This window comes from Apium graveolens, chromosome 8, assembly GCF_009905375.1.
Source record: "Apium graveolens cultivar Ventura chromosome 8, ASM990537v1, whole genome shotgun sequence".
Classification (NCBI taxonomy): Eukaryota; Viridiplantae; Streptophyta; class Magnoliopsida; order Apiales; family Apiaceae; genus Apium; species Apium graveolens.
The window spans coordinates 263,440,970-263,466,653 of record NC_133654.1 but is presented as its reverse complement, the minus strand read 5'-3'; the positions used below and the strand labels follow the sequence as shown (position 1 = coordinate 263,466,653).

General features: G+C 35.1%; 2 protein-coding genes across 3 annotated transcripts; one reads left to right on the top strand and one right to left on the bottom strand.

The window, feature by feature from the left end:
• The first annotated feature begins 20,893 nt into the window (after nt 1-20,893).
• LOC141678644 (protein SPIRAL1-like 1) lies at nt 20,894-24,187 on the top strand. Of its 2 annotated transcripts, none has more exons than XM_074484994.1 (3): nt 20,894-21,043; nt 22,166-22,444; nt 23,889-24,187. In XM_074484994.1, the coding sequence occupies exons 2-3, from the start codon at nt 22,175-22,177 to the stop codon at nt 23,967-23,969; spliced, it is 351 nt and encodes a 116-aa protein (XP_074341095.1). In that variant the 5' UTR covers nt 20,894-21,043; nt 22,166-22,174; the 3' UTR covers nt 23,970-24,187. The 2 variants fall into 2 exon arrangements, with proteins under 2 accessions (XP_074341095.1, XP_074341096.1); XM_074484995.1 differs by having other exon boundaries at nt 20,953-21,043; nt 22,145-22,444.
• A 262-nt stretch (nt 24,188-24,449) lies between these two features.
• On the bottom strand, nt 24,450-25,294 carry LOC141677174 (ubiquinone biosynthesis protein COQ4 homolog, mitochondrial). The gene is given in 2 exon segments (XM_074482944.1): nt 24,450-24,717; nt 24,719-25,294. Coding segments are annotated over 2 exon segments (633 nt in total). The 3' UTR covers nt 24,450-24,660.
• Between the last annotated feature and the right edge of the window lie 390 nt (nt 25,295-25,684).

Genomic DNA, 25,684 nt, shown 5'->3' with positions numbered 1-25,684 from the left:
GTTTTTACCAGAGGTCAATGTTTTACTCCCTCAGTCTTTTTGATTTGTTATCAAAAGAAGATTAAGAAATATATATAAAGTAGTGAAAAAAATAAAGAAAAGTGGATTAAGTGGTGAGACTCATTGATTTTTAATGTATAAAAGGAAAACCGTGGGATAAAAGTGGTGTGAAAAGAGAGGAAAAGTGGGGAAATGGAGAGAGCCATTGACTATGTTTGATAAGTTTTAAAATATAAAAAAATAGATGAATATTCAAAAAAGGAAAATGTAAAGAATGAAAAAGACGGAGGGAGTATTTTATTCAGGTTTGATATAAATTTGCAATACAGTACCCTAATTTAACTTGTGTATTAACTAGTTACTCCACTAGCGCATGCGTAATATGTGATACCCTAGTGTTACATGCGTAATTGATCGGGTATTCTCCCGAAATTTGATATTCTCGTCATTATTGTTTAAAAAAGTGTTATTTATTGACTTCACCCTTTTACCGTCATCCTATTTTTCTTCCCTCATTGATGTATATTCTTGGCTGTGTGCATATGTGTATAAATAATTTTTTTTATATATTAATAATATATTTTATCATTTTTTTCTAGACGTGTTCAGTAAATTATTTTATCTAAATAAATTTATAAATAAAAATATATGATGTAATTATAAATATATATTAAAATTACTTTAAATTTGTAATAATAAAATTTTAAAATTACTTTATCCGTCATATAATAGTAATTTTTTTCATGATATGTGTTCAATTTTAAATTTCAAAATAAATGAATTGAAATTGTGATCAAAAAGTATTCTTCTTAAAAATTGTATAATAACAATTAATAATAGATGAATAAGAATTCAAGGTATTTTTGATAGATATAAGTGAAAATGTATAATTGAAATTAGCATTTTCACGTAAAAAATTGAAAAAAAATTAGTATTGTGGGACACATTAAGTATTAGTTATATCATTTCAGAAAAGTAGCAATTTGAGAATAGTAATATATTTTTTTTTTTATGTTACCATCTCATTCTATAAATATTTTTAATTTTATACTATTACTTTTGTTATTAAATAATTGTGCACTTTCTATTCATATTTTAATTTAAGCTGCATGGAGTATATATTTTCATAAATTAATTTTATTTTCAATAAATAAGAATTCGAATAATTAAAATTAAAATTACTAATTTTTTTCAAAAATATTTAATAAAAGTTATGCTTCATATTTTTTAAAATAAAAATATAAAATAAAAAATGAAAAGTTATATAAAACAAGAAAATAATTTTATATATACAAAAGTTGTCAATAGTAAGTATACAAAAATGTCATTATGATCAAAAGAATTATAATGAAAAAGATAAAAAGTAAACTCTATATAAATGTAAAATATAGATATAAAAATTAATTTTTCACGTCTGAGCCTGAATCTAACTCCACATCACCGGCAACATTAAATGTAGTCTTGAACTACTCTATTTGCTTCTTCTTTTTTCCACGCATGTACATAAACTAAGTTAAGGACATAAGTGTGATTTTGGATTTCTGTGTGAAACAATTATTTACTATATTTAGCAATTATGTTAAACACGACAAATTTTTTGGAGAACAATGCCAGAATACTAAGAAAAGAAATTATACCCTACATATAATTGTGATAAATGAGTTAATATGTTCATGATTTGTTCGTCAAGGTATCTATACTATTATATTAAAGACTATATATTGAAAATTTGATTGTTGATCCTTGGTCACCCTTGTTTTGATAACTGAAAATCTGTAATTATATTTAACATAAAATACTATTCTTAACACACTAATACTCACAATATAATTGTATAAATACAAATAAAATTAAATATGTATAGTGGTTTCTAGCTGGAACAATATTGTTATTCCTAGTGGACTAACAATGAGATTTACAGAAGGGGGGTTGAATGTAAATCTCAAAACTTTTTCAAGTTTTGAGCAGTTTATGAAGGTTGTGTGTTCAAGAAGAACAAGTGTGTGAATTGCTTTAAGCTAATGCAGACAGATATATATTCAAGCACAAATGTAAAGAACACAACAGACCTTAAAAACTTTTCTGGTGGATTTGTTGTTCCACCAGAGATGGTATATTAGAAAATCTGTGATTAAACAATGTTGATCACAGCTGCATCCTAGTACAAACTAGATGAATTTTCTCTCAATGTTTTTCTAAACAGCTCTGGAAAATCTCACATCTGATTACTAGCTTCTACTTGGTTTATATATTACCAAGTGTACAAGTGAAGAACAATATAAAATACAGTAATAAAATAAGATCTTCACTTGCTTCTTTTCCTGTTCACTCCAGTACTTTGTTGACTATTGCATCTTTGTACCAGAGAAGAACGGCTGCTTTTTCTGTTGTTCCTGAAATTCGGCTACCACATCTCAGTTGTCTCTATCAACCCATGTGCCTCTGTCTGTAGGTACAACTACCTCTTATCAACGGCTAATCATCAGAACATCCGTTGAAACTTTCATCCGTTGATGCACTCATCCGTTGAAGGATGTTATCCGTTGATGACTTTATCCGTTGAAGCTTTAGAGACATCCGTTGAAGCTTAGCTTCTTATCCGTTGAAGGTCTTTAAGTCATCCGTTGATACCACTTCACTTATACAAAATTACAAGGCATGAAGTATTTACAATTGGCCTTCCTATCTGCATATCATCTAGTAGTCAACATGACTCATAGTTTCTCTCAACTTCCAAGAATTACATTTTAAATACAGAGACTGAAATATGCTACAACACTAAACTTATTTCTAAGTAAAGCTACACCATCAACGGATAGCCAAAGTGGTCTTATCCGTTGAGGCTACAGACACTAAATTTCTACTTAAGTATTTTGTTAAACATATCATCAAACTAATGCACATACATTCCTAACAATCTCCCCCTATTTATGTCTAAAAGAATTGTAGGCATAAATTCAGGGTTAACTTGATGATAACAAAACACTTAACAGATATATGAATTGAAACTAAGTAGAAATTTAAAAATGCTGCAAAAGTGTATGTACTAGGAGGTAATTGAAGATTTACAGTGTTTCCAAGGACACTCCTTTAGTCTGAGCAGATCATCTTTTTCTTCTTTGTTCCCTGGTTTTCTTTCCTAGCCTTTTGTCATTTTCCTTAATTTGGAGTTGGAGTTGTCTGAAGAATTCAGCTTCATCTTCAACACTGACATCCAACTTAGATTGTATTTCTTTGAGAGTTTCATTGCTGGCAATCTTGAGTTGGTCTTCAAGTCTGAAAAATCTTCTGACTCCTTTATCATCTCTAAATTCCATCAACCAATGAGGTGATTTGTGAATTGTAATTCCCCTTTCTTGAATGAGTAAAGTCATGGGTAAAGCATTGGGCTCCCTCCAAGTTTTCCTTATATTGGCTATCTTGTTGAGAATTTCAGTCTTGGCAGTTCTGGTAAAGCCAGAATCCTTTTGTATGGCTGAAAAGACTCTAATCAAGGTAGAGTAGCCTTCATCCAGAATCCTGTGGAGAGGCCATGTTCTTTCCCCAGCTCCTTTATATCTGAACACTAATCTCTCTGGTAGCTGTCTGTAGGCAGCTATTCCCCTTACATCCTCCAGCTCATCCAGATAGAGTTCAATGTCTGAAATTTCTTTTATGTCACAGATGTGAACATAATCATCTTTAGAAATGGGTGACTTAGGCTTAGGTTTTTGTTTTTGAGTGAATTTCTTAGAGGTTATGGGAGGTGTAGATTTTGGTTTTCTTTTCTGTTTCTTTGGTGGTGGAAGAGTGGTTAGAAAGGTAGGCAATTTGATAGTGTCCCAATCAATAGGTTCCTCTTTTGGAATGATTGGTTCACCATGGATGTTTATTGTGGGATCAGCAACAAGGGGTTCAGGTATGGAAGATAGTGGTTTAGATATAGATTTGGTTACTTCAGTGTTATCTCCACTCCTTCTATGTGCCTTGGCCTTTCTTCTGTTTCCCTTCTGCCATTCCTCTCTTTCTTCCACACTCTCACCAAATATACTCCCTAAAACCTCATCTAGGTTTGTAGTCTTGTCTTCACCCCTGACTTCAATCCCTTTTTCTTTTTCCACTAGACTTGACTTTAGCTGTTGTTCAAGCTTTGCTTGTGCTCTTTTGTCAGCCTTTAATTGCTTGGCTTCTTCCTTCTTGGCTATTGAGAATTTGGGATGTCCTTGCATCACACATATGCTCTTTCCCTCTCTAATGATAATAGCTCTATTTCTCCTTACATCCTCATCCATGGACTTTTTGAGATAGGCAATACTCCTGCCTAAAATCTTGTTCTCATCATCTTTTGGAGGAGGAAAGTCCACTTCTTTTAAAGGATTCTTTGTTGAGTCCTTATTGGATCTTTCATTGGGCTTGAGGATTATAGCTTGTAGCTCTTTGGAAGAAGCTTCTCCATCCTTATGACTCCCTACTGGCATGAGCACCATGTTGATTGGTTCAATTTTTGTGCTGTGTTTCACAGATGTTGATTTGTCTTGTGTAGAACCAAACAACAGTTGCAACCTTTCATCAATTCTCCTCTTTTGCTCTTTCACTTGGATTTCAGCTGCTGCAAGCTGAATCAAATCAATTCCATCAGGCTTGCCCTTGATTTGAATAATTGGAGAAGCAGTGATGGCAGGAACTAGCACTTTAGATATGTTGACTTTTGTAGATGGCTCTCCTTCCCCTTCCCTTATACTCTCCCCCTTTTTGTTATCATCAAGGAGAGGGGTCAAGCCTTGTGCTTTTGCCAGCTGCATTAGGAGACTGGTTTGAGATTGTTGATTGTGAAGAATGGTGGCCACAGAATTTTCAATAACTTGAACTCTGTCTTCTAACTTGGCCAACCTTTTTTCAGTAACAGATTCTTTCTTCAATCTCAAAACCAAGTCCTGCAATGTACCATAGGGCATGACTGAATCCAATTTTTTTGAAGTATAGGTTTTCAAGTCAGCAATATCCTTCCTGAGATCATCCATACTCAGATTCTGCTTCACTTGCTGCAGCTTCATGAGATGCAGTGAGTCCAGGTGAGCTTGAAGGATAGCCTTGATACTTGCATGTGAAGTATTCTGAATGGCCTGTTGAATAGTGTTGATTTGTTTGACTAAAGAGACATTGAATTCCACTGATCTGTACTCCTTAGTCAAGGCCCATTCAGGTAAATTTGGAATTGAACTAGGGCCTTCATCTCCCCCTAAGTTCATGCTTCCATCAAAAGAAATAGAGTCATCATCATCAGAATTTGCTCCAAATTCCTCAGATGGCTCACCAGCTGTAGAAGGCATTTTGTTAATGGCAGCTTTATCCCTTTGAAGAGATTCTGTTGTGTGCACTAGATTTAGTGACCTTTCTGCTTTCTCATTGCCCTGAGCAGCCAACAGTTGATAGGCTGTCACAGGATGAGTAAAAGTGTCAGCATCCAAGGAAATGTTATCAATTACAGCTTTGTAATGTTGCTGAAATTGTCTTTCCTTTTCAGCATCATCCACAATCATTGACTCATTAGCAATGGCTGGTTCCACCCTTGTATCTACTGTACCTGCTTTTCTCTCTTTTTCTCTATGTTCTTGCATCAGGGGCTCCCCCTGGCTCACACATCTCACTCCCTCACCTTCACCTACTAAGGTGGTACTCCACTCACTTACTTTTGCCATGCTGGAAGAAATAGCATGCATTTTTGAGCTCTCAATCTCTCCTTTTGCCTGGGAGCAACCCAGCCTCTCACTCAAATTGTCACTCCCTTCCCTCAATCCTAAGAGTGATTGCACAGTATTCATGTCTTCTACACTTGGGATTAAGTCAGTTATTTGTGTAGAGACTGTCAACGGATGTGGAATATCCGTTGAAGATGAAACTGATGTTATCAACGGATAACTGCTGTTAAGCTTATCCGTTGAAGAACAACCACTTGTCAACGGATGAGTGATATCCGTTGAAGAAGGAAAAGAAGTTGAAATTGAAAGTGATATAACTGTTGAATCTGTGTAGATTGATTTGAGATGTGGTGACACAGATCCTTCAATTATATCTGAAAGAATTTGCGGGTGATCCAACAAATCATCCAAGAGATGATGATCACCTATATTTGAGTGGGGCTTCTCCCTGAGTTGTAAAGAGGGAGAATCAGGAATTGATGGGAATAACATATCCACATCCAGAGATGGTGATGAAGTGTTTGGTGATTGATGTGTGATTATTGTGAGAGAATGGGGCTGTGACTCCACATTTATTGGAGTCACATCAAACTGAGTTTGAGAAGGCATAGATACAGATGGATGTATCTGTGCAGTGTGTGCACCCTGTGTAGAAGATTGGGTTCTGGCCTTCTTTCTTCTAATAAAGGCTTTTGTTGGTGAGTGTTTGGCTTTAGTGTCCCTCCCTCGTTTGTTCTGTGTTCCTGGTTGGGAACTATTTTCAATAGTAACATCCTTTTGGGAGGATGCTACTAGGGATGTGCTAGATACCTTTTCAACCACCACAACTTTTTGAGAAACTGTGGCTTGGCTAGCTTGGGAAGCACTCAACTTTCCTTCCTTATCCTGGGGGTTTCTTTGATGTTCACCCCTCCCCTCACCACTCACACCCTGTTCACTCACCTCAGGGTTAATAGTTGGTGTTACAACTGTTGTCTTTTGAGAAACAACAGAGGTGGATTTCTTTGTCTTGGATTTTGAAAGTTTAGTTTTGGTGACCTTGGTAGAAATCTGTTGGGGCATCACAGATTTCATGGCCACACTAGAAGATAAAGAAATAGGGGGGTTGGAAGAAGTAGGAGTTGTAGAAGCAATTACCTCACCTACCTGAGGTGCATTCATGATTGGTAAATATACCAATGGCACACTGCTGTTAAGATCCATTCTCTTCAAGTCTGCAAGAACTCTTTTCTCTTGTGCCCAGCACTTGAGTTTATTATTCTCATTGATTATGACTAAACCTTCAGCAACATGGTTAGCCAATAACATAAAGAATCTAGCATAATAGATGTTATTAGGTCTATTAGCTTTGTTACCTAATCTAGTACCTAATTCTAGCATCATATAGTTGCTAAAGTTAAAATACCTATCAGAAACAAGCATATAGAACATATTAACCAGAGATGAAGTTATGGCATCAAAATTACTAATTTTCCCAGAGAAAACCTTTATAAAGGCATCCCCAAGGAAACTCCATTCTTTCCTAAGGCCTTTTCTTCTAATACTCCCTAAATTAGCAGAGTTAAGAGAATAACCTATGGAATCTAACATGCTGGATACATCACTATCAGTGTGTGGTGTCATGGCATTGTTCTCAGGCAATTTAAAACATGCTTGTAGATCATCACAGTTAATACAGTGAGTTTTACCTTTGAGAGTGAAGGAGATAGTCATATCCATGGAGTTGAACTCAGCAGTTGTCCAAATCTCCTCAACTACTTCACAGAAAATTGTTGGGGCTTCCAGCATTGCATAGCTAAGTTGGCAGTTTTTGATGAAGTCCATCATTTTGTGATAGTCTGAGTGGGCTTCATTCTTCTCTACCAAAGCTATGAAATTGTTCTTTTCATAGATGAACCCAGATTGTGACATAATCTTCACGACTGGTGCCATTTTTGTGAGTAGAAATTGCAGAGAATAACTTGAAGTTTTTGCAGAGAGAAAATGGTAAATGCTTGAAATTTTAAGAAAGCGTAAAGTAAAAATGAACAATCAGAAGGACTTATATGCTCTCTCAAATTAAAAAAAATAAAAGAAAGATTTATCAATAAATATGCGTTGGTGAATTTCAGTCGTTTAAGAATAAACTGTAAGTATTCTAAAAACTACCTTTAAGACCAATACATACAGATGTATGTATGAGTATCAACGGTTAAGAGAATAGAATCAACGGCTGTTAAAATACCTGAATCGACTGATGTGACATTTCAACGGATAAGGCAAATTGTCATCCGTTGAAAGGTACTTCAGTTTTATCCGTTGACGGATGAAAAATTCCAGAAATGTATTTGTCTTTCAACGGATAATGATTATCCGTTGATAGAGCAATTTTGACTTTCAACGGATAGGGAACATCCGTTGATGGAATAAACTATGTTAAAAGTCAAATTTGTTCTTAGCAACTAATATATTTCAGGCTTCAACTCAAATTGCAATAAAGACATGAATTTTAAGAATAATTAAGCATACCTAGCTCACTTACCAATCTTGTGAATGTTGATTCATCAAGTGGCTTGGTAAATATGTCAGCAATTTGTTGTTCACTTGGAACAAAATGTAGTTCCACTGTACCATTCATGACATGCTCCCTGATGAAGTGGTACTTGATATCAATGTGCTTGGTCCTTGAGTGCTGCACAAGATTCTCTGTTATGGCTATGGCACTTGTGTTGTCACAAAAGATAGGAATTCTATCAACATGAAGTCCATAGTCAAGGAGTTGGTTCCTCATCCATAACACTTGAGAACAGCAACTTCCAGCAGCAATGTATTCAGCCTCAGCTGTAGAAGTAGAGACTGAATTTTGCTTTTTGCTAAACCATGATACAAGCTTGTTTCCCAGGAATTGGCAGGAGCCTGTTGTACTTTTCCTATCTATTCTGCAACCTGCATAGTCTGCATCTGAATAACCAATTAGATCAAAGCCAGATTCTCTAGGATACCAAATACCTAAATTTGGTGTACCCTTGAGATATCTGAAAATCCTTTTGATAGCAATTAAGTGAGACTCCCTAGGATCAGCTTGGAATCTAACACATAGACATGTAGCAAACATTATATCTGGTCTGCTAGCAGTTAAATATAAAAGTGAACCAACCATGCCTCTATAACTTGTAATATCCACAGACCTTTCAGTCTTATTTAATTCAAGTTTGGTGGCAGTGGCCATGGGAGTTTTTGCAGATGAACATTCCATTAAGTCAAACTTCTTTAAAAGATCATAAATATATTTAGTTTGACTAATGAAAATTCCATCACTAACTTGTTTAACTTGTAAACCAAGAAAATAGGTTAGTTCTCCCATTAGGCTCATTTCATAATTACTTTGCATTAGCTTAGCAAACTTTTTGCAAAGTTTGTCATCTTTAGAACCAAATATTATGTCATCTACATAAATTTGAACAAGTATACTAGAGCCATTAACATCCCTAAAGAAGAGAGTTTTATCAACAGTACCTCTAGTGAAGTGATTCTCCAAAAGAAATTTTGATAAGGTCTCATACCAGGCTCTAGGTGCTTGCTTCAGTCCATAGAGTGCTTTCAACAGATAATACACATAGTCTGGAAAATTTGGATCTTCAAATCCTGGAGGTTGACTTACATAGACTTCCTCCTCTAATTTTCCATTTAGAAATGCACTTTTGACATCCATTTGATAGACTTTGAAATTGGCATGGGCTGCATGGGCTAAAAATATTCTGATGGCTTCAAGTCTTGCAACAGGAGCATATGTTTCATCAAAATCTATTCCCTCTTGCTGAGAATAGCCTTTAGCAACCAGTCTGGCTTTATTCCTTATGATAATGCCATTTTCATCCATCTTGTTTCTGAATACCCACTTTGTGTCAATAGGACTCTTGTTCTTTGGTTTGGGTACCAGCTTCCATACTTGGTTTCTCTCAAATTGGTTCAGCTCTTCCTGCATAGCTAATATCCAATCTGGATCCAATAGAGCTTCTTCCACTTTCTTAGGTTCCTCCTGAGACAGAAAACCACTATACAGACATTCATCTTGAGTGGCTTTTCTTGTTTGCACTTTAGATGATGCATCACCAATGATCAGTTCAAAGGGATGATTCTTGGTCCATTTCCTTTGTGGTGGAAGATGTGCTCTAGATGAGGTGGCCTCAGTATTGTCATGATGTGAGACAGAGTGTTGACTAGTTGAAACTCCCCCTGAGTTGTTGGTCCTTTGCAGGGAACTTGGAGTTCTATCAACTGATGATGTAAATCGATTATCCGTTGATGAACCATGATCAACGGATGCTTCATTTTGTACTTCAACGGATGATGCACTATGTCTTTCAACGGATACTGCATTGCCTCTATCAACGGATGCAGTATTTTGTGCATTATCCAAGGGCAAGTTTTGAATCCCTTTTGAAGTGTCATCTCCATCAGTCTCCTCTTCACTATCATCACAATATATCTCAATGTTGTCAAATTTGAGTCTCTCATTATGTCCCTCATCTGTTAGTCCATCAATCTTTTTATCATCAAACACAACATGCACAGATTCCATAACAATGTTGGTTCTTAGATTGTAGACCCTATAAGATTTTCCAGCTGAGTAACCAACAAATATCCCTTCATCAGCCTTTGCATCAAACTTCCCTTTATGGTCAGATTGATTCCTCAGTATAAAGCATTTACATCCAAAGACATGAAGAAAGTTTAGAGTTGGTTTTCTTCTCTTGAACAACTGATAAGGAGTCATGCCTTTAGCTTGATTGATCAAAGAAATATTCTGAGTGAAGCAGGCACAATTAACAGTTTCAGCCCAGAAATATGTTGGTAACTTTGATTCTTCAAGCATTGTTCTTGCAGCTTCAATTAAAGATATGTTCTTTCTTTCAACAACCCCATTTTGCTGAGGTGTTCTTGGAGCTGAGAACTCATGCATTATTCCATTTTCTTCACAGAACAGCCTTAATGTCAAATTCTTGAACTCAGTTCCATTGTCACTCCTGATATTTCTAACCTTCAAGTCAGGATGATTGTTGACTTGCCTGATGTGATTGATAATGATTTCACTTGCTTCATCCTTTGATCCAAGAAAATAGACCCATGAGAACTTTGAGAAATCATCTACAATCACTAAGCAATATCTTTTTCTTGCAATAGACAATACATTGACTGGTCCAAACAAATCCATATGTAGCAGCTGTAATGGTTCATCAATTGTTGTTTCAAGCTTCTTTTTGAATGATGCCTTCCTTTGTTTGCCTTTCTGACAAGCATCACACAAACCATCCCTTGAGAATTCAACTAGAGGGATTCCTCTAACTAAGTCCTTTTTGACTAGATCATTCATTGTCTTGAAATTCAAGTGGGATAGCTTCTTGTGCCATAGCCAACTTTCAACTGAGCTTGCTTTGCTGAAGAGACAAGTAATGGATTCTGCATCTGTAGAGTTGAAGTCAGCTATGTACACATTTCCTCTTCTAACTCCAGTTAGAACCACTTTGTTGTCTTTCTTACTAGTGACAACACAGGCTTCAGAATTGAAGGAAACTGTATTCCCTCTATCACATAGTTGACTGATGCTCAGTAAATTGTGCTTGAGACCATCAACTAATGCAACTTCATTAATGATGACATTCCTTGTTGAAATCAAGTCATATCCCATAGTAAACCCTTTGCTGTCATCTCCAAAGGTTATGCTAGGGCCAGCTCTCTCCTTGAACTCTGTGAGCAGGGAGAAATCTCCTGTCATGTGTCTTGAACAACCACTGTCCAAGTACCATAGATTTCTTTCATTTCCCTGCACACCATAAAATCAATCAATTTGATTTTGGTACCCAAGTTTCCTTGGGTCCATTCTTGTTAGCCTTTCTCCTAGACTTCATTCCTCCTGCATCTTTAGACTTAGGTGAGTTTGAGTCAACCTTGGTCTTAGATGTAGTTGGTTGAGGTGTAGGGTTAGTCACAGAATCATTTAGCACATTTGTAAAATTATTAGGCATTGATTGTGCAAACATGTTATTCCATATTGGCATATTGTATGGCATTTGAGGCATACTACATGCAGCAAGATAAGGATTGTTAAAATATGGCATGTTTACAAAATGTGCATAAGGATTTTGTTGAGACATAACAGGCATAGCATGTAGAGGTGATGCAGACATATTAGGCATAGAAGAGGGTACAGTTATGGGTGTCTTCTTAATGGATTTACAATTAGCAGATAGATGATTAACACTACTACAATGCACACAGCTTTTTCTAGGAGCATACCTATCAGGTGTGTAATTGTTGTGTTTATTAATTCCTACCTTCCCATTTCTGTTGGATTTTCTTTTAGATTCCTTTTTATCCTCAACCATCTTGAGCCTATTATTTAACTGTTCTAAGGTCATGTGCCCTACATTCACCTTACTGACATCTTTGGATGTGCTTGCTTCTTCTTTGACAAAGTTCTTTGAAGTTGAACCAAACTTTTTGTTGAGTTTCTTTAGATTCTCTCTTTTAGAAACATCTGCCTGTTTTAATTGAGGAACCTTCAACGGATGCTCCTTTTCTTCCTTCAACGGATAACTTTCATCATCCGTTGATTCCATATCCGTTGACAGTCCATCAATTAATTCTAGTTTCTTTTTATTTTTATTCCAGGCAGTTTCACAGAATGATTCAATTCCTTGGACCTTAGCAATTTGAGCACTTACATCCCTAGATGTCTTCCAGGCTTTAATCACCTCTTGCTCTTTCTCTAATTGATTGGAAAGTATTTCTACTTTCTTAACAGATTCAGCTAGTTCATTTTCAACAGATATACAATGCAACTTAGTTTTCTCTAGGTCAATCATCTTGTCTTCTAACAAAGCATTTCTATTACTTAAAAACAGATTGTTCTCTTTAATCCTACTATTTTCTTTAGCAAGAGATTTAAGAGATACACGCAAATGATACAATTCAGTAGACATTTCATTAAAGGCATCATTGCACTCTTCTTTAGTAAGCTGTGTTAAGTCAGTAGTGATTACCTGATTGCTTGATGAACTAACTTCATTTTCTTCAGAATCAGCCATGAGAGCAAGGTTGACATACTCCACATCTTCATCCTCTTCATCTCCATTAGCTGCCCAGTCCTTTTCTTGAGTAATGAAAGCCCTCTCCTTTTGCTTGAGCAGATCAAAATATTTTTTTTTGTAATCTACTTGTTCAAATTTCTTCTTTTCAGAAGTTGGCTTTCTGCACTCACCTGCAAAGTGTCCACTTATACCACAATTGAAACATTTGAACTTGGATTTGTCCACAGTGTTTTTGTGAGGTTTAGTGGCTCTAGTGTTTTTCTTGAATTTCATCTTTGCAAATCTTCTGGACAGAAATGCAAGATGCTCATCAATACCATCTGAGTCATCTTGGCTGGAGTTGTCTTCATTTTCAGCAACTTGCTCTTTCCCCTTGCTTGATTCCTGACTTCTTATACCATCTTTGGAGTTTGATGTAGATCTCACAGTTTCTTGTCTGCATTTCCTCTCATCTTCAGCTACCAATGCAACTGAACTTCCTTTCTTTCTCCCCTTCTCCAATATCTCATCCTGTTCCAGCTCTAGTTCATAAGTCTTCAAGATTCCATACAATCTTTCAAGAGTGAAGTCCTTATAATCTTGAGAGTTTCTTAAGGAGACAGTCATGGGTTTCCATTCCTTTGGCAAGGATCTTAAAAATTTAAGATTTGAATCCTTCACCTGGTACACTCTTCCATACAGCTTCAGTCCATTCAACAGCTTTTGGAACCTATTGAATGTTTCATTTAAAGATTCATTTTCTTCAAAATGAAAGTATTCATACTGTTGAATGAGAAGCTGCATTTTGTTTTCTTTCACTTGTTCTGTACCTTCACACAGTAGTTGAACTGTGTCCCAAACCTCTTTGGCAGTTGTGCAATTTATCACATTATTAAACATATCCATGTTAAGACCATTAAACAAAATGTTCATAGCCTTCTTATCCTTGTGGACTTCTTCTGTGTCTTCCATTGTCCATTCTGCTCTAGGTTTTGGAATGGATTGACCAACAGCAACTGTGGCTGTAGCAACTGTGGCTACTTTGTGGGGAATGTGAGGACCATTCTCAATGCAGTTTACATAACCTTCATCTTGGGAGAGTAGATGAAGGTGCATTTTCACCTTCCAATGGTGATAATTGTCTTTGTCAAGAACTGGGATCTTTACTCCAATATCCTTCTTACTCATCTTTGTTAGATTCCAAGATCTTTAAACTCTTTGTATGTCAAGAGCCTGCTCTGATACCAATTGTTATTCCTAGTGGACTAACAATGAGATTTACAGAAGGGGGGTTGAATGTAAATCTCAAAACTTTTTCAAGTTTTGAGCAGTTTATGAAGGTTGTGTGTTCAAGAAGAACAAGTGTGTGAATTGCTTTAAGCTAATGCAGACAGATATATATTCAAGCACAAATGTAAAGAACACAACAGACCTTAAAAACTTTTCTGGTGGTTTTGTTGTTCCACCAGAGATGGTATATTAGAAAATCTGTGATTAAACAATGTTGATCACAGCTGCATCCTAGTACAAACTAGATGAATTTTCTCTCAATGTTTTTCTAAACAGCTCTGGAAAATCTCACATCTGATTACTAGCTTCTACTTGGTTTATATATTACCAAGTGTACAAGTGAAGAACAATATAAAATACAGTAATAAAATAAGATCTTCACTTGCTTCTTTTCCTGTTCACTCCAGTACTTTGTTGACTATTGCATCTTTGTACCAGAGAAGAACGGCTGCTTTTTCTGTTGTTCCTGAAATTCGGCTACCACATCTCAGTTGTCTCTATCAACCCATGTGCCTCTGTCTGTAGGTACAACTACCTCTTATCAACGGCTAATCATCAGAACATCCGTTGAAACTTTCATCCGTTGATGCACTCATCCGTTGAAGGATGTTATCCGTTGATGACTTTATCCGTTGAAGCTTTAGAGACATCCGTTGAAGCTTAGCTTCTTATCCGTTGAAGGTCTTTAAGTCATCCGTTGATACCACTTCACTTATACAAAATTACAAGGCATGAAGTATTTACAATTGGCCTTCCTATCTGCATATCATCTAGTAGTCAACATGACTCATAGTTTCTCTCAACTTCCAAGAATTACATTTTAAATACAGAGACTGAAATATGCTACAACACTAAACTTATTTCTAAGTAAAGTTACACCATCAACGGATAGCCAAAGTGGTCTTATCCGTTGAGGCTACAGACACTAAATTTCTACTTAAGTATTTTGTTAAACATATCATCAAACTAATGCACATACATTCCTAACAAATATAATATATACTATTGACTATACCAAAAAAATAGTACTACAGAGCCGGTGTAAAACAAAATAATTAAATATGTATAATGGTCTATTGCTAAAAAAATATATAACAGTCACTCCGGCAAAAAAATATACTATTGAAACGATCTAAAACAAAACTAAAATTAGAATAATTAGTTAGCAGGTATGACAACCGGGGATAAAGGAAAATAATATACATGTTGTGTAATAAAAACTAGGGTGCCTTAGTAATTAATACTAGGGTTTGTGAGTTTCAAGTTCTAATGGTTGTTCTCGCGTTTGAGACTGTCTATTTTCGCAAGATGCCTACGTATCTCAGTATTGTAGAGAATCAAGCCAAAAACATAGTTTTAGGTTGAAGGGTATAACCCTTTATATAGAGACTTGTGACAAGTCTCCAACTTAGATGGTAGTTAGGACTCCTCTAAGGGAAGAAATTACAAATCCTTGTAGGAGTGTGTGTTTGTTAGGAAGAGCTTATTCATAAGTGTGTATTCATCACTTGAAACATTTTCTTTCCTTTAGAAAAGTTATTCTCCCTAACATTTTCCTTGTACGATTTTGAGAATCCCGTACGAAACCTCCATAGTTATTCTCCCTATATCTTTTCTTTCTCTTATTGCAGAGATCTTTTGTTTTAAATGGTCAGGAATATTGACGAAATTAAGGTTAACTTCCTCAGCTTCATAGTATTTGTCATGAAACTGCAAGTCATTTGTCAATTTGTTGAATATTTCAAAGACCTCAGTAATGCCTTCTTTTGATTTAGCCATGAAACCCTCATATTGTGAGATTAGAATCCTTCTTTGGTTTGATTTCATCTCTTCAGTACCTTCACACAAGATCTCTATCTTTTCCCAGATCTGCTTAGCTGACTCATAGTTGATAATGTTGTTATACATCTTATTATCAAAAGATTCAATGAGAATGAGTTGCTAGCTATTGTCAAGTGAAACTTTCTCCTTTTATGGTTTAGTGTATGTAAAATGGATCTTTAGGAGTAAAGTGTTCAGGAAGGACCATATCACTATTTGTTGCTTCAGGAACCCTTACCATAGGAATGAAGAGTCCATGCTTAAGAAGTTCAATATACAATGAATTGACCATCTTGATGAACAACATAATATTTTTCTTCCATAAGGCGTAGTTCCCTTTGTCAAAGACAGAGATCTTGATACTGGTAAGTTTCTGTGCACCCATACATTTATTTGTTTACTGATAATCTTGGATTTTCAAGTTATCTGTATTTCAAATTCTGAAGTTGTTTGTCGAGATCTCTTTTATTGTGTAGAGATGTCACATTTCGATAAGTAAAATGACTTATCGATATCTTCAATTCTCTATATAGGCTTTGACTTGTCGAACTGTCCAGTTCACTATAAGTAGAATGACCTGTCGATATCTCCAGTTCTCAGCATAAGCTTTTGACTTGTCGATATCTTTAGTTCTCTACATAAGCTTTTAACTTGTCGATATCTCCAATTTTCTAAATGAGCTTTTGACTTGTCGATATCTCCAGTTTTCTACATAACCTTTTGACTTGTCAATATCTCGACTTCTCTACATGAACTTTTTTGATTTGTCGATATCTTCAGTTCTCTATATAATTTTTTTGACTTATCGATATCTCTGGTTCTCTACATGTAGATTGACTTATCGATATTTCTTGGGACTTCTCTACAAGCCTTTTTAGAGTTCTCGACATACTTCTCTATATTCATTGATTTGTGACTTGTGGATATCTGACTTAGAACATTTTTCCTAAAACAATATTATTCAACTCCAAGGTTCTACACTTCTCTTTGGGATATAATCATGATTGATCATCTTCTGGAATTTATTCCTTAATTTGATGGATGTGCACAGAAAAATATTGCAGTATAATCTACTTAATATTTTTACAGACTCAACCATTACAGAATACAATAATATTATACAATACAACTTAATCTTAGGCTTCTCAAAATAACTTAGTCTTGTTATGTACTGATATGTCTTGTACAACACTGGGTGTGAGCCTTGATCCTCTAGAAATTCGACATACCCTATCAATTTACTAATAAACTCAAATTGGTGTCAGTTTTGAGATTGTATCCAATTTCATTAGCACTATAAAACATATTTGAGATAATTTATATGATACTGGATTTTATATGTTATTTTAGTGCCAACCATTGTCCTAAATTTATTTGATTTAATTGATTAATGCTTGATTAATTTTTTTAACATGTTCGACCAATTTAATTTTTAAAATATAATAAATTTTTATGACTACTTCTTAGTTGGAATACTTAAAATAAATTATTAGAATTGATATAATATATTAATTAAATATGAATATTTATAGATTTTATGTTGTGATAAATACATATCAATTTAATAAATAATTAAGAAAATTAAAATAATAAATTATTATAATTATAAAAGAGAAATATTATTTCAGAATATTTGCTTTAAATTTTTAGAGCTAAACGTGCTACATCAGCCCCTTACATTTAGGGCTGAAAACGAATACGAGTAATCCGGGTTCGAATCCGGATTCGATTCGTTAATAACGAATATAATTCGTATTCGTATACAAAATGAGCGAATTCGAATCCTACTTTAAAATTTGAACGAATATGGAGCTGAATCTCACCATTCTGATATATTCAGTCATATTTATATAGAGTTGATCGAGTAATTTCATACTACTTAAATATGTATGTATTAAAGATATTCGATTTCGTTAATTATGTTCATAATATATGAAAGATATATGTCCTAAGTCCAATCATGTATGAGGATTTAGGAATAACTTTTATGTAATCTGTTTTGATTTCATTGATATTAATAAAAAACTTGTTTTGTTTTTTATTGCGGGCTCTATCTATTTAAATGTTTAAATAAGATATACCACAATTTAGAGTAAAGCTTTTTATGAATTGTGATGAGATCATAATAATGAGACCTAAAAGATGATAACTCTAAACTTAAATAGTTCCTGGTCGTAGGATTACTAACTGGTAATTAATAATCCGCAAAGATCGGTATATACTGTGCTTGCTTCATTATGAAGGATGTCTGTTCTCATAGACATTTGTGTGGTGACACTATAGCTAGTATGTAGGTACTTATTATAGAATAAGTTCACTGAACATGACTCACACACCTGAACAACTGATGGAGTTCACTCACGTGTCAGCAGTTGTTCACATAGTGATAGTTGTACAAGTATCCTTAGACTTGAGGTCATCATAGTCATCTTGTATACAATGAACTATGCTTTGGTTTAGTTCTTAGTCTCAAAGGGCAATTATAAGGGCTCTACTGGGTATAGGAATTTGTACACGAAGATAGTGTATAATCAATAAAGGATCTACCCCTTCCAGTGTAGGAAGAGAATGTTCAATGTTGATCCACTTATGTTAGTTCAGGAATCTCTGGCCAGAGTGAATGAAATTAGAAAGGAGTTTCTAATTTACATTAAATAGAACTAAACATAGTGAATGGGAAAGCAAGTGATTAAATAAGATAGGCTTGACACAAGTTCCATGCCTTGTATTTAATCGTGACATTGTAGGGTAGAAGGAATTAATTGTACGGTAACTACTCACTGAATAGGTTCTTGGTATTCTAAGCAGTGAATTCGTATTATCCGGATAGTCGCGATATGCTGAGAAGTATCCCCCACGATGTAGAATAAATATGATTAATTAATTAATCATATTTAATGAATTAGAGAATTTATATAAATAATGATAAAATAGTTTTATTATTATTTATTTCTACTACCGGCTTAATATTGAACCTACAGGGTCACACCATAAAAGAGAATGATTTAATGGTGGAGAAATTAATTAATAATGGCTGATAATTATTTATTTATGAAATAAATAATTAATTGACAAATTTAATAATTGATTAAATGAGATTTAATTGATTATAAATTAATTAAGAAAAAGTTCTTAATATTATTAATTAAGAATTTAATTTTGGAAATTAAATGAAGTGAGAGAATTATTTCTAAAGTGTTTAGAAAAAGGATTAATAATTAAAAGGTGTTTTAATTATTAGTGAGAATAATAAAGGGTTAATAATAATAATATTTTATGGGAAAATTTTCAGCTGAAAATTTTGCCTATAAATATACTATTATAGACCCTATTTTTGCCTCAACCAAAAAGATTTACAAAACCCTAATTCTCTTCATCTCCTCCTCCTCCATTACATCGTTTTCTTGGTGGATACCGGTGGAGTGCTTCACACTTGAGGAGCAACTGCTAAGGATCTCTGTTCATCGTTTTTGGATCGCCATTAAAGACCTCCATTTTTCCATTAACGTAAAGTTTCTTAAGGTAAACATATTGAACTACGAATTAAATATTATTTTTCGCATGGATCCTGGGGAGGGTTTCGTTTTTTTTAAGATTTAAATTTACGTTTTCGTTGCGTTTATGTGCTAAAAATCCTTCAATATATACATTACATGTCATGCATATATATTAAAATTGTATTCAATAAAATGATCACGTTTTAGTTTTGTACTTATTTATTCGGGTATTCTTCATTTTTTTAGTATTGTTTTAGACGAATTCGAATTCGAATATATAAAAACGAGTAATTTGGTACACAATCGAGTCGAATCGAATCACATACGAGTATTTGTATTCGAATTCTATTCGAATATGAGCAAATAGTAGAAATTTTAATTCGAATCCAAATCAAATTCGAACAAGTATTTATAAATTCGAGTTGAATCTGATCTTACTACTGTTCGTATCTATTCGATAGGGAACGAGAAATAGCACTCTTTGCACCCAATCCTGTCAAGGGAGAGGAAGATGAATATGAATAGTTAAGCAATAGCTCCAGTCTCAGTACGTATAAGGCACCCCCTATCACGACAGGCTAAACTGTCTATCTCTAGTGCCCGAAGCTTCGCCAGAAGAAAGCAAAACGAGGCTACTCCGCTTCGTAGACAAGGGTTGGGCCAGCGTGGACTGTTCTAGAACATTTACACCGTTGCAAAATCCTAAATTCATAATTGATTGGAGGCTTATGACTTGAAGACTGGAGGTTTGAAACATGTCCCCGCCTAATCACTTGAGAGACTTTCGTCAGTCCTGCTCGTAAGACCTTCGACGTTAGAAAGTTTTTATCGAGAAACCAACGACCAGAGTGCCTAGCCATGTATAGACCGAAATGGTCTCGCGAAGCCGATAAACGTTTGGCTAAGATCCTTTCTGAAAGTTCGAGAGTACACTAGAGAAGAAGGATTAAGGTAGTGATCCCGGACCTAATGATCACCCCGAGTCCCCGATGCACCACAAAAGTGCAAGTCGAGGAAGCGGAGCTGTTGACTTGTTTTCATCGACCAAGGGATCGGTTTGGTAAAGGCTTAGCGGACCAACTACCTAATACTTCTATCGTTCATTCGCGGATACAAGCTGGAGAATTAGTACAGTTCAGCATTCCGGTGAGCCCCGTTTTAGGCCAAAAGAGCACTGTTTGGAGTATTTTCCAGCTAGGTTTTGTTCCACACAGTAGAACAACCCGTTGTACGAAGATATTTTTTATTTTATATTTTTTAATTATACTTATTTAATAAAAAATGGGATTTAATTTTTTAAAAAGGTTAACCAGTTAATTAAATTATCAGCTTATAATAATAGGGTATAATAACCAATTAGACCTAACCAACAAATTTGGTGAATATAATAATGTAAAGGGCATTTTAAATGAAGCTTGATTGGTAACACCCAAAAAAATCGATCATGATTAGTTGATTTGCTTTAATCATTAAAATGATTTGCTTGCAACTTACGAGCTACTCCTATTATTTATTCAAAACAACCAAAACAAACTAATAAACAAATTATTTATTCATGAAAAAGGGACTATTAAAAAGGACCAAAAAAGGAAATTAAAACCAATTGGACCCCACCAAAAAAGCAGCCATAGAAGTTAAAAACTTCACTCACTTTCTCTTCAGACAGAGCTCAACTACTCAACTAGATCTGCTTACACAGAACACAAAGGTAAGCAAACCCAACTCTAGATCTCTTCTTACTTACATATATAAGTTATATACATACATTTTATGTCTTTACTTACATTTGAATATCACATGTGTTTGCATTTTCTTGCTCATGTCTAAAAATTGAATCTTTTTTGTCAAGATGTTGAAATGATGGTAATTGCATAGATGGGTACTTGTAATTATGCTAAAAATGCAATCTTTTTGATACATTTAATACTTTTAATGCTTGTGATTATAATTTCTTGGATGCTGTGTTGAATATGAGCTCAAAATCTGTTTTCTTGTGGTGGGATGTTTTGGAATTGCACAAATTTTAGATCTTTTGGTTGATTTTTTAATTTGATTTTCTGTAGTTTTTACGAGGAGGATTCGTTAATAGTCTAGTGGCAAGGCTTTCGAATTGTGGATCCTGTATACTTAATAGTCGAATGTATCGAAATATATGTAATTTACAAAAAAAATGATAGGGATCTTGCTTTTTTTTACTTGTAGGCTGTTGTGGCTAGTTGATGGCAAATTTTAAGGTTTGAATCAAATTAGCTGTAGTAATCAAGATTTTTATTTTGAATATAATTCGTTTACTTTGGCCCATGTGTAATGACAGAGATGCAACAATTTTCCTCTCTTTTATATGCATATTATGTTTCCTGATAAGTATTACACCGTAAAACGTAACAATTGGATTTATGTATATGCAATGATAAAATGAATGTAGTGAAAATGAATTTTTTTATCAGATACTTTCCTCCTTGTATCTGTATATATTTATTAGTCTTGGATCTAATTCTCATGTCACCTTATTGTTGTTGGACTATTCAACTGGACCAACTTAGTTAAATCAGGTTGCAGAATTGACCTTATTCCTCATGTACTGCTTTTTTACAAGAAAAAATCACTGTAGAAAGTGAATTTATTTACACACACAGCTTTCAAGACTCTACCTAATTCATATAATACTCGTCAGGTTATAAGCTGTTTTAGTGTATAGCTGTCCCACACACGTGCTATTTGTTATGGATCTTTTGACTTCATCAGCATTTAAATGTCAATTATGACAATACTTGCCTTTTCTGTTGGTGTTGATATATCGGAAGTTTAGTATTTCTTGTCTGGATTGAAGTCAGAAAATATGAATCGTGGCGGTAGTTGTGGTGGCGGTCAGAGTTCATTGGGATACTTGTTTGGAAGCGGAGAGGCCCCAAAGGCATCTGGAGAGAAGATAAGGGCTATTCCAGATGAGGTGCAGATTGTAACACCTTCCGCAAAACCTGAACCTACTCCAGAACCAGTAGATATCACCAAGCAGATTCCTGCTGGTATAAATAGTGCTGCTTTAAACAGTACTGCTGCAAATAACTACTTCAGAGCAGATGGTCAGAACACCGGTAACTTCCTCACGGTATGTCCCTGCCTACAGATTTCTTTTTTTTTAATACTGGTGAATATTGTTAGGTTCTCTCGTTTTCACAGAATGCTATTTACTCTATAAAGGAGGTAGAGTTTAATACATTAGATAAATAAATTTACAGCATCTTTAAAAGTAAACCAAAAAACCAAAATTAAGAACATAGCAACCCAATACTTATATATCCTTAAAAGTTAACCACAAATAAAAATAGAAATGTACAGTTGGTTTGGTTCATTTGAGTACGTACTAATATCATGTTGAAGTGGTTCAGCTGGGTGAACAACTAATCAGGAAAGTGTTTACATATTGTTTTTATACTATACAATGTAGAACCCATTATTTCACAAAAAACTCATCAATAGTCTGGAATGTCGAATGCCCGTATCCTTATGTGTGGAAACAGGGATTGATGGAGGGTATCTTAGGTTGTTAGGCACGAAACTTGGTAGCACCTATATGTTTTGACGTGTTTAAAAAGCATTGCTACTTGGGAATTGCTGAACCCCGTACAACTATGCTTTTGAAACGCCTCACTCTCAAGATATTGTGTCTGGAGAGGTGGATAGATAGGACTATTAGTTGCTCGATCACGACCCTAGTTTTATTGCGAGCCAAAAACCTTGATGGATTCCCCTTCCCCTAAGATTCTCAGTGCTAAATATGAATGAATTCCCTACGCCCGAAATTAAGATCGAAGAATTTGCTTTTATGTTGTTGATATTGAAGTTTCATGAACGCGGAGCCAAGGAGTCAGTCAAACAACTTATATAGTAAATAAATAGAAGTGGAAGAGCCTTTCGTTGTACTATTATATTGTTGCGGCTTCTGGTTGTTCATGCTATACTATTCATTAAAAAAACTTAGAGTAGCCCAAGGAATAAGGCCCGTCTTTCACTCTTTAGTCTACGAACTTTGTTCCCATACTTAGGCTTGTATATGCATGCGTTTCAAAGTGGTAGGTGGTTTCTTCCAACTTTATTGCACCTATAGCTTTGTAGTGACAATCTCACCTTATGGCTGCATCATTGATTGGAGAATGGAATAACTTCTATCTGTTGCCCTTGTTATAAGCCAGGGGAGGTAGTGATACGGCATTCACACTTGTTGTCATTCGAGGGGATGTCTTTTCTTGCACGTTCTCATTGAATACTATTTTACATAGATGGTTATATGTATACAGTTATACAGTTACATATAAGGTGGCAAACTTAACGTATGCATTAGCATATATAGTTTACACATCACACAAAGGTAAATGCAAAGTCATAGTAATCTGGATGTCTATCAGTATATATTTCACATTCAATACAAAGGTAATAGAGACAGAACTTAAACTAAGAAAAGGAGGAAAGAAGATTAGAAGAATGAGTTGTTAACTGCTGGATCTTTAATAACTGAACAATTACTGATTACGATTTGCGTTTGGCTGGTGCAGGAAAGGCCCTCAACCAAGGTCCATGCAGCCCCAGGCGGTGAATCTTCTTTGGGTTACCTCTTTGGTGGAGTTGAAAAATAGTTTTTCTCCATTCTAGTCACTTGTGTAGCAAAATTGCAAATTTTTAATCGCAAGCTAAGGTTTTTTTTTCTTTTCAGAATGGCGTAAATTGCCTATAATGTGATGTAATGTATTACATGAATTCCTGACATAATCATCTCAATGTCTAAGATATACCGAAAGGTCTATCACAAAGTCTGATGTTGGTTTCACTTCAGTGTGATTTGATGTTTAACATCTGTTTTCTGTGTGATTTTACTCACAGTTTTAATGTTGACTTTGTACCTCTTAAACTTAAAAGTAATTTCACATTTTTAATGCTGATGATTGCAACTTATTCAAAAATTCACCAGTAATATAACTTTCAAAACTAGTTGTTTATCAGCTGACTTTTATAAAAGCCAGTGATTACTTGTTCAACTTTTATTTCTGTGGAGCAAAAGTGAATTTACAGGCTTTGATTTGAGTAATATTAACACACATTATAACGGATATGTGATATAAATATCATTCAATAGGATGCAAAACATCACAAACGCATACACCAGGAGTCAAACTTATAACCTCCCGCAAGGGGACACGAGCTCAACCACTGCATATGTAGCAATATTCTCCGGAACAATTTACAGAATAGCAGGTTTAAGTCTATGCTTCCACAAGAAAATAACTGGAGAGTTGAGCAACACTTATTTTGGGGGAAGAGGAGCAGGGGTTATCCCCATCTCCTCCGAACATCCTCCAAATCCTCATCGAAGTGCTTCTCATAGTAAAATACACATCAGATCAGTGCTTCTCATACCAGCACGCAGCGCCCATGGAAAAGAGTGCTGGTAGAACAATGATCTCTGTTTTTCACTGAATCTTGCTGTTCCTCCTACGACAGACATCAGACACATAGGAAGTAGCATTTGCTCAAACTCGATTACCTTCAGTGCTCACTCACCAATCAAATTAGCGGGGAGGCCAAAGAGGGTGTGCCAAAAGTCATGCACCTCGCATGCACGCATAGCAACATAGGCTAACTCCTCTGTTTCCATGAACCGAACTGGTGGCCTGTCATCTGGGGAGAAGTTACGAGATCCCATAAAGCTTGCATTTGCAGCTCCAAAAGTATTTAGTGGTAGATCCCAGGCATATCCCACTTTCTCGTACAGAAGCATTACCCTGCCATCAGGACTCCTCTTCATCCTTTCAAGACCCCGTTCGAAAGCAGGCTTCCCAGTTGTCTCCCCTAGAGCAGCTATCAGATCTGCTCTTCGCGGGTCTAATAATGCTCCAACTGCCGAGCCAAGTGCAACAGCAGCTTTTTGCAACCCATTAAGGCGAATATGAGCTCGGTTTATCATATGCGTGTTTCCAGCTAAATGCTATTATCTAAACAACAAAAACATGAAAAACATGCTCAAAGGTTTTAGCACCAGCAACATCTTAAAAAGAATAGCATAACACAGTCTATGAACACCACTAAGGCTACTCGAAAGGTTTATAAACTAACAAAATTATATAAACATCAGAACAGATTGATGAAAAAGATGATCTTCATGTAACTACAGATAATAGCTAAGAATTTACTCAATTATGTTGCCCATTTAAACATGCGATGCAAATAACACCCCCAGCCTCAATGTGCAAAACTACAAATTCAAAACTTGAAGGTTTCACCAGAAATACTAATTTCAAGATTGTCACCATCTAGAACCTATACCAAGTTAATTTCCTCTCCGACAATAATCTCG

Excerpts from the sequence above, each read along its gene's own strand:
- LOC141678644 (XM_074484994.1), top strand. The coding sequence starts at position 22,175 with ATGAATCGTGGCGGTAGTTGTGGTGGCGGTCAGAGTTCATTGGGATAC. Across the intron at positions 22,445-23,888 it reads ACACCGGTAACTTCCTCACG|GAAAGGCCCTCAACCAAGGT; the intron begins GTATGTCCCTGC and ends TGGCTGGTGCAG.